The sequence below is a fragment of the Antechinus flavipes genome, chromosome 1, assembly GCF_016432865.1.
Source record: "Antechinus flavipes isolate AdamAnt ecotype Samford, QLD, Australia chromosome 1, AdamAnt_v2, whole genome shotgun sequence".
Classification (NCBI taxonomy): Eukaryota; Metazoa; Chordata; class Mammalia; order Dasyuromorphia; family Dasyuridae; genus Antechinus; species Antechinus flavipes.
The window spans coordinates 511,357,684-511,372,151 of NC_067398.1; the positions used below are offsets into that span (position 1 = coordinate 511,357,684).

General features: G+C 33.4%; 1 protein-coding gene across 2 annotated transcripts in view; it reads left to right on the top strand.

The window, feature by feature from the left end:
- Positions 1–14,468, top strand: part of GNAL (G protein subunit alpha L) — a 462,472-nt gene that overhangs the window by 444,239 nt on the left and 3,765 nt on the right. For both annotated transcript variants that reach the window (XM_051970476.1, XM_051970477.1), the window contains exons 6-11: positions 189–243; positions 3,285–3,358; positions 5,931–5,989; positions 6,606–6,726; positions 8,504–8,634; positions 12,320–12,387. In XM_051970476.1, the coding sequence (XP_051826436.1) occupies positions 189–243; positions 3,285–3,358; positions 5,931–5,989; positions 6,606–6,726; positions 8,504–8,634; positions 12,320–12,387 (508 nt within the window). The remainder of the gene's footprint in view (positions 1–188; positions 244–3,284; positions 3,359–5,930; positions 5,990–6,605; positions 6,727–8,503; positions 8,635–12,319; positions 12,388–14,468) is intronic.

Below are 14,468 nucleotides of genomic sequence, written 5' to 3' on the forward strand. Positions count from 1 at the left end.
ATTTTATTTTAAAAATGGATGAAACTTCCCCAGGTTTTTTTTTAGCTAATCTGCAGATAACAATGATGACGCTTAGATTTTATTTCCATTGTAATTTTTTAAAATCAATAGGTTGATGTATATAATAACCTTAAAGGAAAATTAACAAGGTATTCTTTTTTCTCAATGCATTTTGGTTTTCATTTCAGCTTTCTAGAAAGAATTGACAGCGTCAGTTTGATTGACTACACACCCACAGATCAGGTAAGTGAAGTTGAGAACATGTGATCATCTGTTTTCAAAACCATGATAACTTCCAACTTTGTAGAGAAACCTTTAGAAAGATTAGATATGATAATAAAATAGTTATAATGATTCTTGAATCTACCATACCAAAACTATTTAAATATTTACAAGTGAGGGTTTTTTCCTTTAATTTATTTTAAATTCTATGTGAATAGAATTTATTTAAAATTCTATTATTAAAATTCTATCTGGAACTGAAATATGGACTTGTAGATAGAATACTGGACTCCTAGTCAGGAAACCCAGGCTTCTAATTCACTATATGAATAGCGTGATTGACTGTTATCTTATTTTTCTCAAATGTAAAGTGAGAGTAAGAATAATTGGCCTATCTATGTTTCAGGGTTGTTATAAAATAAGAAAATATCAGTGAACCTATCTTAAAAGTTAAAGCAGTACATAAATGGTAAATATTGTTTTATTGCATTTGTCGCGGGTATTTCCCAGGCAGAAAATTGAAATTTGTTCTTGTGCTAAAAACAAATATTTTTCGAAAACTGACATTTCTTCTTATTTTTGTTTCATACGTGCCAACCTCATAAACTGTTAAGTTTTTTTTTTAATTTCTAAAACAGGATCAAAAAATCACTGATCTAGGAGGGACATCAGAAATCATCTAGACCAATCTCCTATTTCTTTAAAAATAAGGATACTCAAAGCAGCCCAACTTTTAAAGCCTAACAGTCATTAAATTCTGTATTATATATGTTAATTTTTCCACTCCAAAAATTGTATTTTAATAAAGCAAAGTGTAAAAGCAAAGAACATGATTTTATCAAAGTAAAAATATCAATGACACTGCAATTAATATTACTTGGATGCTATTCTCTCAGCAATGTCATTTAAATGATTCAAGTGTCGAGTTTTCTTATGTTACCAAACACTCTAATACTCCCAAGCAACAGGTTGAAAATTCCTAATCTGTCATCCAACTAAATTATGTAACATTCTCTTTTAGTCAAAGATTCTCTTGACTTTCCTTAGAAATTACATGAGGAAACATAATAAATCTTTCCCTGGGAGAGAATTTAATCTCTTTATGTGAGAGTTTTTTTCTTTTACAAATTTTTCTTGACTTGCTTCTCTGAGAAATAAATTTACTCATTTATTTCCTAAAATAAAAAATAAGACAGTTTCAGATGGTTTTATAAATATTTATACTAAATAGTGCTTTATTATTTCACTAAAAGTGTTTCTAAATAATAATGCTCTTGCCTAAATCTCTAATGCAGAATTTGTTGTTTCTCCTAATAATCCAATTTGGATATTAAATTTTTATTTTCATTTGTAGGAAAAATTAGTATGTATATTTGTGCATTTATTTTAAATATTATAATCATCATATATTCACAGAGAAATATGCAAAATGGTTAACTGTGTCTGTCAATAGAAAGTCAAAGAAAATGTTTTTTCTCTATCCTTCTGGAATAAAAGGAAACAGCTTTTAAAACAGATGAATATTGGCAATTTTCAAAGAGTAACTACTGATTATGTCATCCCTAAGAGAGGAGCCAAATGGTGCTGCAGAAGGAACATAAACATAGAGTAACCTCTTCTCGATTCAATAAAATTGCCAGAATCAAAATAATTTTCATCAGCAAAAATAGAAATGGTATCACTGGTTAACTTTCATTTCTATTATGGTTGTGAGCAGAAAAAACAAACCTTTATTTTACCAAAAAATATAAATTTTCTTTATGTTTTGAGTGTCTTGTCTTTTGCCAGGTTCCTAAATATATTTTAAACAGCTACTTCTTTAGGATTTCCATAAAGAAGAGCATCTAATGTTAATTCAGTGTTTCTCCATTGGTCCTGAGTAGTATCAGGATCCACTATTGTTTTTGTGAAATGATAGGTGAATATCTCCTAGCCTCTGACCTATATCCTTGAACCATAAGTCATCTTCATAGACTAAGGTAACTCCTGAACTATATTCAGTGTCAGGATGTACAAAGGATACATTAATGTAGTACATAGTCACTTCAAAAATCTCCTCTCTACATCCAACCAACTTTTGTCCCAGCTGTCATGCAGAAAAGTCTTTCCCTATCTCTTTCCAGGAAAGTCAGTCTGTACTTCCCAATATCTGTCTTATATGAATTGAAACATCTAGAATTCATCCAACATCCTCTGACATTCTTCAGCTGAACTCAGATATCTAGGGAGCATTGAAAGGATAGTTAGATCAGATGAATAGTGTATATAAAATACTCTGGAATGAAAAATGAGAAAATACATCCAAATATAAGTTTCATTATTAGTATTTTTGTTATTGTTTCTTAATTATTTGTTAATATTTATTAATTCCTTAATCCTAAACCCAAGAGCTGCCCCAGACTATGGCATACATGTATATATACACATACACATGCACATATAAATAAATAAGATAATGCTCTTATTAAAGTGTTGATTGATTCAATAGCACTATATTAGATTAGAAAACCCAATTTCTAGGGAGAAGAAAATGATAGTATTACAATAATATGGTGATAATAATATATTTAATAGGTCAACTATGTAAAATGATATGGTTTTCTCATTGATGATTGATTCTTTAATTTAAAGTGACTGGTAATTTGACCATACTAGCTTTTTATTCAAGTAGAATAGAAGTGTGAAGAAAGCCAGGCCACAAGACAATAATCAATTGCCATCTGCTCCAGGATTCTATATCATCTACAGATGTGGAATTGAGCTTCTTATGGTTTGTGCTCTAATTTTTCCTAAAGCTTAAGGTGGAGCCTCTTTCCATTTGTGCTAACAGAACTAAAGCTTTTATATGAGAGGAAAGGAGCTTTTCTGTGAAGAAAACTCATTAATTTTGGCATCCACTGGGGACATAATACCCCATAGGATGTTCTCCTAAAAGACCAAACTTTCAGATTTTTTTAATGAAAAGAAATTGACATAAAGTCATCATCATAATTACATTTATGGTATTAATTTTGACAGCAAAAATCATGTCATAAGGTTTACTTATGTTTTCATATTTCTAGGATCTACTCAGATGCAGAGTTTTGACATCAGGAATTTTTGAAACACGATTTCAAGTAGATAAAGTAAATTTTCAGTAAGTATATTACTTCTAATGATAAACTAGTACTGGGATCAGCTTGTTAAAAAAAAAAAAAAGAAAAAAAATTTCTGTCATATATTTTCAACCTCTCTTTTTAATGGTGTGATTAATTGTAAATGCCAGAAATTACTTTAGTACTATAGGGACTATTTTGTTTATGCTGTCCTCCATTAGTGAAAATCCTAGCCATTCTTTGAGGCTCACCTAACATACCACTTACTCCAAGACACATTCCCTAAACAACTCAACTCACAGTAATCTTTTAGATTCATTTAGAAATTTGAGTCTGCCTCTCAGAATATAGCACTTGGTCATATTCTATCTTGTATCATTCTCTAGTTAATTTGTTTATGTATGTCCCGTGTGTATCCACTAAAACTCTGTTCTACATTTTTTTTTTCTTTCATTCTCTCTTTATTATCACATTTGGTGATCTCATTGGGTCCTGTGAATTAAATTAGAATATTTATGTAGATGATTCTCAGAGGTCAACACAATCAAATCAGAACTTATCTTCCCTCCAATAGAAACTTTCCCCTTGTTATCTTCCCCCTTAATCCCCAAAACTTTCCCATTTTTGAAGATATGTTTCTATCTTATTGTCAAAGCATTATCATCCTCATAGTCACTCAGGTTCTAAGCCTCAATATAATCTTCATATCCTCACTTTTTACTCACCCCACTTATCCAGTTCATTGCCATATCTTATCATTTCTATCTTCACATTTTCTTGTAAGTCCCCTTCCTTCCATCACACAGCCACTAGCTTAGTTGAAGCCTTCATCAACTCTCTTCTAGGCTATTTCATACCCTCCTCATTGGTCTTTTTGCCTCAGGATCTCCTCACTTGAATTCATGCACTATTCAACTACCAAAATGATTTTCCTAATATATAGGTATAATCATGTTTCTCTTCCTTCCCCCTACTTAGAAAATTCAAATGACACTCTTCACACTATATTCAGGATAAAATGTAATAAAGTCCTTTCTTTGGAATTTCAAGCTTTTCACAATCTGGTGATTGTCTTCTTATACTTCACTCCTTTCCACATCCTTGTCTATTCATCTTCATTGATTTACCTGTTGTTGCCCCTAAACAACATTCTATCTTCGGGTCTTTGCCCTCGCTGTCTCCCAATCTTTCAAATGCTCTTTCCTCACCCCTTCTTATTTTCTCTGGTTTCTTTGAAACTCAATTTCACCTTTCACAGCTGAAGCCTTTTCTGGTCTCCAATGGCTTTTATTTCCCCTTCTGAAATTACCTTCCAGCTACTCTCTATTTATCTTGGATTTATCTAGTGATTTCCCTTAAGTTTCTTGAGAGCAGGGACTATCTTTTTGTCTTTATCTTTGTAAATCTTTTTCATTGATGGTTTCTCTGATAGCTTCTCAAGGGACTTTCATTTGAACTGGTGACTATCTTTATAAAACAGATTATCATATAAAGAAATGCCTTAAATTTTTAGTCTAGGGACAGCTAGATGGCGCCATGAATAGAGCACCAGTCCTGGAGTCAGGAGGAACTGAGTTCAAATGCAGCCTCGGATTTAACACTTTCTAGCAGTATGATCCTGGACAAGTCAGTTAACCCAATTGCCTTGCAAAAAAAAAAAAGGTTTTTTTTAGTCTCCTATAAATTCCTTTTTTCTCCATGCCCTCTTACCTCCTCAGATCAATAAAATATTTTAAAGGATAATCTGTAGGCTTTTGAATGTAAGTGTAATACAAGTTCATCAAAGGAGGGGAAATCAGTATGAGTAGAGTATTAAAAGAAAGCTTTATAGAGGAGGAGAAACTTGGCTGGGCCTTGAAAATATGGATAAGATTATAAAGAGAAAAAAAAGCATTCCAAAAAATGGGAATAGCATTACTAAAAAGTGTGGAATAACAAATGATCTTAGCTAGAGTATGGGAAACTGAGATCACTCTCAGTGTATAAAATGAAGACCAAGGAATGGTTAAAAATAAGAACAACTAATAAAGAACTTCAAAAATGAAGTAGAAAAATTTGGATTTGATGTAGTTAAGTATTGGGAGTTCATGCTACTACTTGAACTGAGAAGACATGGCATAAGAGAAGGAACACTGGGCTTGGAATCAGAGGACCTGAGTTCAAATTCTGTCTTTGTCACTTAATCTCTCTGTGCCTTAATTCTCTTATTTATAAAGTTAAAAAGTTGGACTAGAGATGAGCTCTAAGGTCTTTTTAAGCTCTAATCTATTATCATATCTTAAAATAGCATCCAAAAAAAGGCAGCAGTATTTTTAAATTTTTGACTTGATAGAAAGGAAAGAGGAAGTAGAGAGGGAAAGAGAGAGAGCAAGCCAGAGACTAAAGGCAAGCAGATCAGCTATATTTGTGCTAGTGAGCTAAATGCAAAGTGATGAGACCATAGACTAGAGTTCTGACAATGGAGTTGGTGAAAAGGAGGTGGGACATTCCAGAGATGTTTTGAAGGAAGGAATGACAGGACTTGGGAACAAGAAATTAGAGGGGAAAAACATTTCTTTACAATAGTGAACCAAATTTGCCAATATAAGATAACTTCTTTTTGCTCTTCAACAGTATGTTTGATGTGGGTGGTCAGAGGGATGAAAGAAGAAAATGGATCCAATGCTTTAATGGTAATTTTTAATATGTTTGCTTTAAAACATTACATGTAGTTCTCATATTTTTTTCCTACTACTTTTGTACATTGTTGTGTTATATAGTCTCACTTTTTTATATTTGCATTATTACTTGGTTTCTGTGTACCGCTATGTTTCATATGTTTCTGGTACATAAGTGAATTAAAAATCCCAAATTCTTATGTACACTACTAACATGGGCAAATTCCTTATCAATTATATTAAAGCAAGCCAATCTTACTAATGTCATTGAAAGAAACTGTAATATAATGAAAGAAACATTGCATTTGGAGTCAGTAGATATGATTTCAAATACTATCCATGTCACTAACTAGCTCTGTAATACTGAACAAGTCAAAAATCTCTTTAAACTTAAATCTATTCTACCTAAATACCTTATACATTTTATAAAATAATGTAAAATATGTAAAATGTTTTGTAACTATAAAACACAGTTGTTACTCTAGCTGGTAGTGTTGCTTATCCAGATTTGATAGCTTACCTAGATAGAGTGCAAAATTCACTTGAAGTATTTATGTTATGCCTTGTATCCTACAACAAAGACCCATTCTTTCACTGAAGTGCTTCTCCTTTTCTCTTTTCTCTCACAAAGATGTCACTGCTATAATCTATGTCGCAGCCTGCAGTAGCTACAACATGGTGATCAGGGAAGACAATAATACTAACAGGCTACGAGAATCTCTGGATCTTTTCAAAAGCATCTGGAATAATAGGTAAATAAAGAATAAAATCAGCTTTACTATAGTGCTCACTAGCAGAGCTTATTATAAATGCTACTTAAAACCTTGTCGGTACATATTAATTTTCGGGTGGACAGAGGAGCAAAATCTTCATGCAAAGTCAGTTTTAGTCTGTAAAAAATGTTTGTACATGCCTAACCTAGATATACTGTACCTGGTTAAAAAAAAAAAAAAAAGTCAGAAGTAAGGATATGAAGAAAAGTTTCTTTTCAAGCTTTGGAAATGGGCAAATTTTTCATGGTTAGTATTCAATATGTACAAAGTTTCAGGTGAAATTGATCAGTAATAAACAGAACCAGCTACACCCAGCGAAAGAAAACTGGGAAATGAGTGTGGACCACAACATAGCATTTCCACTCCTTCTGTTATTGTTTGCTTGTATTTTGTTTTTCTTCTCAGGTTATTTTTACCTTCTTTCTAAATCCAATTTTTCTTGTGTAGCAAGATAACTGTATAAATATGTATACATGTATTTAACATATACTTTAACATATTTAACATGTATGGGACTACCTGCCATCTGGTGGGAGATGGAGGGAAGGAGGGGAAAAGTTGGAACAGAAGTTTTTGCAAGGGTCAATGTTGAAAATTTACCCATGCATATGTTTTGTTAATAAAAAGCTACTTTAAAAAAAGTTTCAGATGAATCTGATATATGGGTAACTTTCCTTTCTTTTGTTCCCATTGATTTTTCCATATATCTTTTGTATAGCATTTATCACAGTTTGTAGTATATCCTTATCTGAGGATATTTTTATTCTTTTCAATTTTTTCTTTTTACCATAAGTTTATAAAGAGGAAAGGGTACATCAAGAGAAAATATTAGATCCTTAAAATAGTGAAAGTAGTTAGCAGTTTCTTTGTTTTCTTTTGTATTCAATAAGAATATTCAAGTATACATATAGAAAATGTTATATAAAAATGATACCTTATTTATACCTATACATTTTTATTAAGTGCTCATTGTATTCTTGGATACAAAGACAATAGCAAAACACTCCTGTCCATGAATCCTTAGGACCTTATATTCCTCTGTGGGGATAAAACATGTATACATATATAATACAAGGTAATTTGAAAAGGGAAAAAAATATTAACACAGAAAATTAAGGAAGGCTTCATGGATAACATAGAATCTAATCTGAATCTTAAAGGAAAATTTGGTATTGAGAAATGAAGTTTACTGTAACAGAACCAGCCAGTTTTTGCACACTAAATAGATTGATTTGAACTAGACCTGTTTAATGACAGGATCTCTGTGGAGGTGCAGAAGAGATATATGGGGGAGGAAGAGGAGGAGCTGAGCAAGTCATGAATTAAGCTTTGTGACTAGCTAATGAGTCATGCATTTGATTAACTCTTTGATTTCCAGAGTTTGGCTTTTCTGATTTTTCTAAATCTTAATTGATCCACAAAAGTAATCTAACTGTTTTCATTTCATGAGTAAATTTTAAGTTTTAGCTTTCGCACAAATCAACTTATATCACATCTTCCTCCCTTCCCATACTCCATCAGCGTGGGCAAGAATTAGCTAGGAATATGAAAATGACATGTTGACAAGATATATCTTCCTTAAATTTTTGTTAATGTCTTCCTGACTGAACAGGTGATTGGGTTGAAGTGGGGGTGGATGGGTGTAAGAATTTGCACATTTGGAATTCATTTAATAAAAAGTGCTTTTAGCATTTAAAAGTCTATGAAAAATTCAGGAAGATCACAAACAAATTTTTTTCTTGTATCTCTTTTCCAGGTGGTTGCGAACCATTTCTATCATTTTGTTCTTGAACAAACAGGATATGCTGGCAGAAAAAGTCTTAGCAGGGAAATCCAAAATTGAAGATTATTTCCCTGAGTATGCGAACTACACTGTTCCTGAAGATGGTAAGATTCTATTATGAGTCTTTACAGGATTTAGGAACAGATACACAGTTCTGAAAAGTACAAATAACTTTTCCTCTCTACTCCACTTCACCTATTTTCATGCAAAAAATAACTAAGGGCTACCAGTTAGAGTATAATTGTATTATGCTTCTTAAGTCTGTAATTTGGAAAGTTACTTCCCTCCAGTCTTTTAAGGTTTGTGTTTATAATTATTTCCTATCATATAAATAAACATATATGTGTGTGTGTGTGTGTGTGTGTGTGTGTGTGTGTGTGTGTGTGTGTGTGTATGTATATATATATTGCTTGGGGTATACTTAAGAGTATCACAGAAGAAAAATGGCAGTTCACAATATTCAGATATGATCTGTTGTTTGCTATTATTTCTGCTTTGAAGTAACTTAGTGCCTTCTGTACCTTCAATTTTGCCATTCTAATATCATTAACAGTATTTTTGAACCACAGAATTAATTGTTAATAGTTAGAATGTTGATCTACATAACATTTCTTGGGGTCATTCAGAATGATATATTAGGAAATTTATTAGAGGAAAAATACATTTATAGAGGAAATGTGGAACCCAAGATTATTAGCAATTCATATAGCTCTCTATTGTTTATAAAGTATTTCCCTTATAGCAAGTCTATGATAGTACAATTATTAACTCCTTTTTACAGTTGAAAAAATTCAGGCTCAAAAATGATAAATAACTTGCTCATAATCACACAGCAAGTAACCAGTCGATATGGAGTTCACTCTAATGGCCATTTTTCTTCCAATTCCACTAAAGATTTATGAAAAGGGAACTCCTGAAGAAGTTACTATTGAGTTTTCTCTTTCTTTTTCTTTATCAATGGAGAGTAAGAACAGAGTAAAGGTGCATAGATGTAGAGCTGAAAAGAATGCTTGCTATCAGTTTTGTGACCTTGACTAGTCACAAATAAACCATTTTATATCTCTCAGCTTCAACTTCCTCCTCTGTGAAATGGGGTTGAACTCAGTGGCATACCACCTATCCCATCCCCAAAAAACAAACCCTTCTCCCTAGCTGCTTCTAATTGGGCTAATGTACTTCAGCACTGAAGAACTTGGATGATTTGGGATGACAAAGTCCTCAGCAGTCCCATGATGGAGATAAGAGTTGGCTGCATTAAGAGAACTGATTGGAAGTAGAGCCAGTATGGTGAGCAAACAGGCAACAACACAGCCAGCTCCCTCCAGCCCCGCAAATAAAGCTGGCAAATATACCAGATTGGATCCTGTTGGGAAATACTAGAAAAAAATTCATGAGTCATTTTGCAGCCCAGTTAGGGAGATCGATCTATAGACATTGGTAACAGTCTGGCCAGAAGTAGACCCAGCACTCCAGCACAGAGAGGGGCTGTGAACCATAGCAGAAAGTCACAGGCCACCATGTGCTCTCATGCAAAGTGTGGGAATAGGTGCAACTTGACAGTTCTTTTGTTCACTCCCCAGTTCTAGGTCACAGAAACAGGACAGGCTGAAGAGGGGACCTGGGCCCAGGGGTAGTGGGAGCTACCTTGGGTTGTGTTCTAGGGAGGAGAAAGTTCAGAAACAAGCAGTAGCAGTGAAATACATACACACACACACACACACACACACACACACACACACACACACACACATACACACACTCATTTTCAGTTTCACTGAAGCTTAGAAGGGAATAACCAGGGCAGAAATCCCAGACCAAAGGAAAGCTGATAATTCTGTCCCCATAAGCCAGCTAAGCTTCCCCACTGACTGATAGTGAATGAGTTCAGCAGCAGTCTGCTTTTGCTCAGACCCTAAGCCACATTAGTGTAGAGTTTAGAACAGAGAAGAGTAATCAGACTTTCCCTTGAATAAGACTTACTTTGGGAGCACTAACAGCTCACACTGCAGCCTGTGTGTTCCTGAGAACCTAGATTAAATACAACAGAAGTAGCTCAGATCTGCCCTTCTTCACAAGTGCACAGATATTTCATAAAAGGATACAGGCTTACACCCCAAAATAGTCTACCCAGTTAAGACTGAGCATAATTCCACAGGGGGTGGAGCATGGTGAGAGGTTGTAGGGAGGGAGAAATTGATATTTAATCAAATAGAAGATTTCCAGGCATTACTGATGAAAAGACAAGAGCCATGCAGAAACTTTGAGATCCAAACACAGGAATTAAGAGAAAATAGGACTAAAGGATAGATTGCTTATATTCTTATATGTGGATCTGATTCAGCTATCTATCTCTGAACACTATCATCATCACAGGGGAAAGGGGAAAGGAAGAAAGGGAAAGAGAGGGGAAAGCAGAAAGGAAGGAAGCATATTAGGTGCCAGGCATTGTGCCAAGTGCTTTACATTTATTTCATTTGATTGTTATACCACTTCTGAGAAGTAAGCATTATTATGATTCCCATATTACAACTGAGTATACTGAGGCAAATAAGTTTAGTGGCTTGCCCAAGGTCACACAGCTAGTAAATGTTTGGGGTTATGTTTGAATTCAAGTCCAGGCCCAATACTCTATTCAGATAAAGGATCTGGGAATGTTTCTATTATGTCTTGAAAATCTTAAAAGAACGGAAATTGAGTGGAAGAAAATACACTGTGGGTTGGCAGGAGAAAAAGGTTGGAAAAAAATTATCCCACATAGCTCAATAACTTTGTAGGCAAATATTAGTCAATAAAAACAAAGAGAAAAGGGAGGAGCATCTGACTCTTGAACCTCATTGAGAAAAGAATACATACATAAAGACACATACATATATGTTTAAACTGAGTTGGGCGCTAAAATATATTTTACTCACTGGGAAATAGGAGAAAAAGGGGAAGAAAAAGGAAATTAGAGGGAAAGCAAATAAAAGGAGGGATTTATTTAGCAAAACAAACTGTAAGGATATACAAAAATATAGTTCTTTTTAAAGTGTCAAAGAATTGGAATCTGAGGGGATGCCTATCAGTTGGAAAATAGCATAACAATTTATGAAACACAAATATAACAGAATCCTATTGCTCTTTAAGAAATTATGAAACTTTCAGAGAAACCTAGCAAGACTTGTATAAACTGATGCAGAATGAAATGAATCGCATTTATCCAATCACAAAAATACTGTGAAGACAAAACAACTTTGAAAGACTTAGAAACTGATCAGTATAATTGTCAACCTCTTCAGAAGACTAATGAAGAAACATATTACTCACCTATTACCAGAAAGGTGAAAGAGTCTGAGTGCAGAGATCTTTATATATATATATAATTTGCATGACCAATAATTTTTTCTTGACTATATATTTGTAACATATGTTTTGTTTTTCTTTCTCAATGTGAGAGATAGGTGGGAAAGTGAGAAGATAGACAGCTGCTAATTGGGAAAAAAAATTAAACTAAAAAAAATTCCCACCACCAAAACTTAACAGCTGTTTCTCAAGTCAATAATACAACCTTCCTCAACCTCAGTTTCCTCCTCTGTGAAATGAAGAAAATATTGTATATCTAACTACACAGATTACTACGAGGAAGATCTTTTGTACCTTAAAGCATGAAGTAGTTGTTGAGTTCTTGTGTCTATTATTGTTTTTTTATTATTGCACAGTACCATGCATTGGGTTTAGTTTAGCTTTTATATAAAAATGGTGATTTATATTTAACTTTATCTGAGTACAATTCTGTGTTTAATTCCACAGCAACACCTGATGCAGGTGAAGATCCCAAAGTTACAAGGGCCAAGTTCTTTATCCGGGATGAATTTTTAGTGAGTAATTTTTAAAATTCTAAATGCTTTGTCCCCTATGGTATTACCATTGAGTGACTCCAACACATTTCACAAGTTGCATTCTTAGGTATCCTCTTACTTGCTATCATTGGTTTTTGTTTTAGATTCACAAAGTTTATATTCAAAAGTACTAATAAGCCAGAAACCACTCTATAAGTCAGCTTGCTCAAGCTCAAAAGTGTCCTTTAAAAAAAATTAATTCCATTGTGTCTGTAGGTAACTGTCAGTGAATGGGTTTTGGCCAATGAGACCAATCAGCAAATATTTTGCTCCAACACAACCAGAACTATGGCTCTCTAAAGACAAGCAGAAATAGGAAACTGAACTAGAACTAGATGCAGCCAGTAATCTCTAGCAATGTATTTCTTCACTCTCATGAAGTGAAAAACAAAGTCTTAAGGAAAAATGATTATGATTTTCTGTTCAGTGATATTTGCACTTTACAAAGATGTTTGTAAATCCCATTTCAGAGTTTTCAAGGCTTTGTGTTCCCAAGTAACACCAAAGTAAATACCAAAAAATATTAAAAAAAATATGTTCATCCAACAAATCATTAAAGAATAGGTCCTGGGCTATGGGAATGATAGGGTTAGATTAAGACATAATTTCTGATCTCAAGTATCTTAAAGCCCAATTGAGAAAATAAAATATACATGTGAAATTTAGCCTCAGTATCATCTATAAAATAAATTGCTCTAAATATATGATCTTAAGAATTACAGAAGAATTTCAAGGCAACATGTCAACAAAGAGAAATATGGAAAATAGCACTCCTCAAGTGATAGTTGCTCAGAACAAGGTTTTAAGTAGTATTAAGTCATGGATATGTAAGGTAAAAGCATTGCATTTGGGGGAAATGGCAACCACTTCCCCACCATTAGAAACAGAGGGAAGAACACTGGCTCTCAGATCTACATTCCAGTTTTACTTCTGATGCACCAGTCTGTGATCTTGTGCAAATCATTTCACTAAGTCAATCTTGATTTTCTTATCTGGAAAGTGAAGGGGGTTGACTTAAATGGTTCTGAGGTTCTTTCCAGTCCTAAATCTATTATCTTATTTTTTGAGCCTTTTTCTAATAGCTCCAAGACATCTCTTGGGGCCCACTAATAGTGTTGGCCTTTTTACATAATCCCATTGCAAAGATGCATGCATATTGAAAATAAAGGATAGAAAATTAACTTGGCAGGATTATTTTTTAATGTAGTTGTTGAAATTACATTACTTTTTTTTCTCTTTATGTCAATTGACTGTTTTTAAAAGTATATGATTCCCATTGTTTGTGAGGTTCTATAATTTCTTATAGATATATTCTACCCATTGGTAGGAAACAAAAAATTTAGAGACTAAGGGAAAGGGAGATAAGTTAGCAAATTGACAAATCATATCACTTCTGAGAGCTTTCGAATCCAATATTCTCTGATTAAACCTGAGACTCTACATTTGATACTTTCCTCAAAATTCTCAGGAATTTCATAGAAGAGATTAAAAAATTAATGAACCATTGAGCCCACTACTGTAAATTCTCCTTGACAATATTTCTTCATAGACAAGGATGTTAAACTTAAAGCTCTTAATATTAGTTTATGGATGATTGATAGTGCACTTGTGGCAGAAAAACAGAGTAAATTATTTAGCAAAATAATCATCTTGTGCTTTTCTTACTGTCTTCCTGCAAAGGCTACAAATACATATCTACCTACAGTGGTATATTAAAATAAAAACAATAGCTATGTAAAGAATAACTTGATGATAATGAACAGATTCAGGTTTGGGCTTTGATTTGTGGAAAGCACATAATAAACTTAAGAGTTGGAGCTCTCTAGTGCCTGAAGCAGCATAATATTGTGATTTGGAAAGATACTAATATGTGATTTCTGGGGTTGTTGTGGTAAACATTGTAAATTTTAGACGTCCTGCAAATATGTCATGATTATAAGCTTTAGTTTTAATATCATGGTCTATGGAGAATTGTTGCCAAAAGAAGATAGTGGTACATTCAATGACCTTGATTCAATCCCTGCTATGAAGTACCTGAGAAATCTGTCAGAAATATAAAA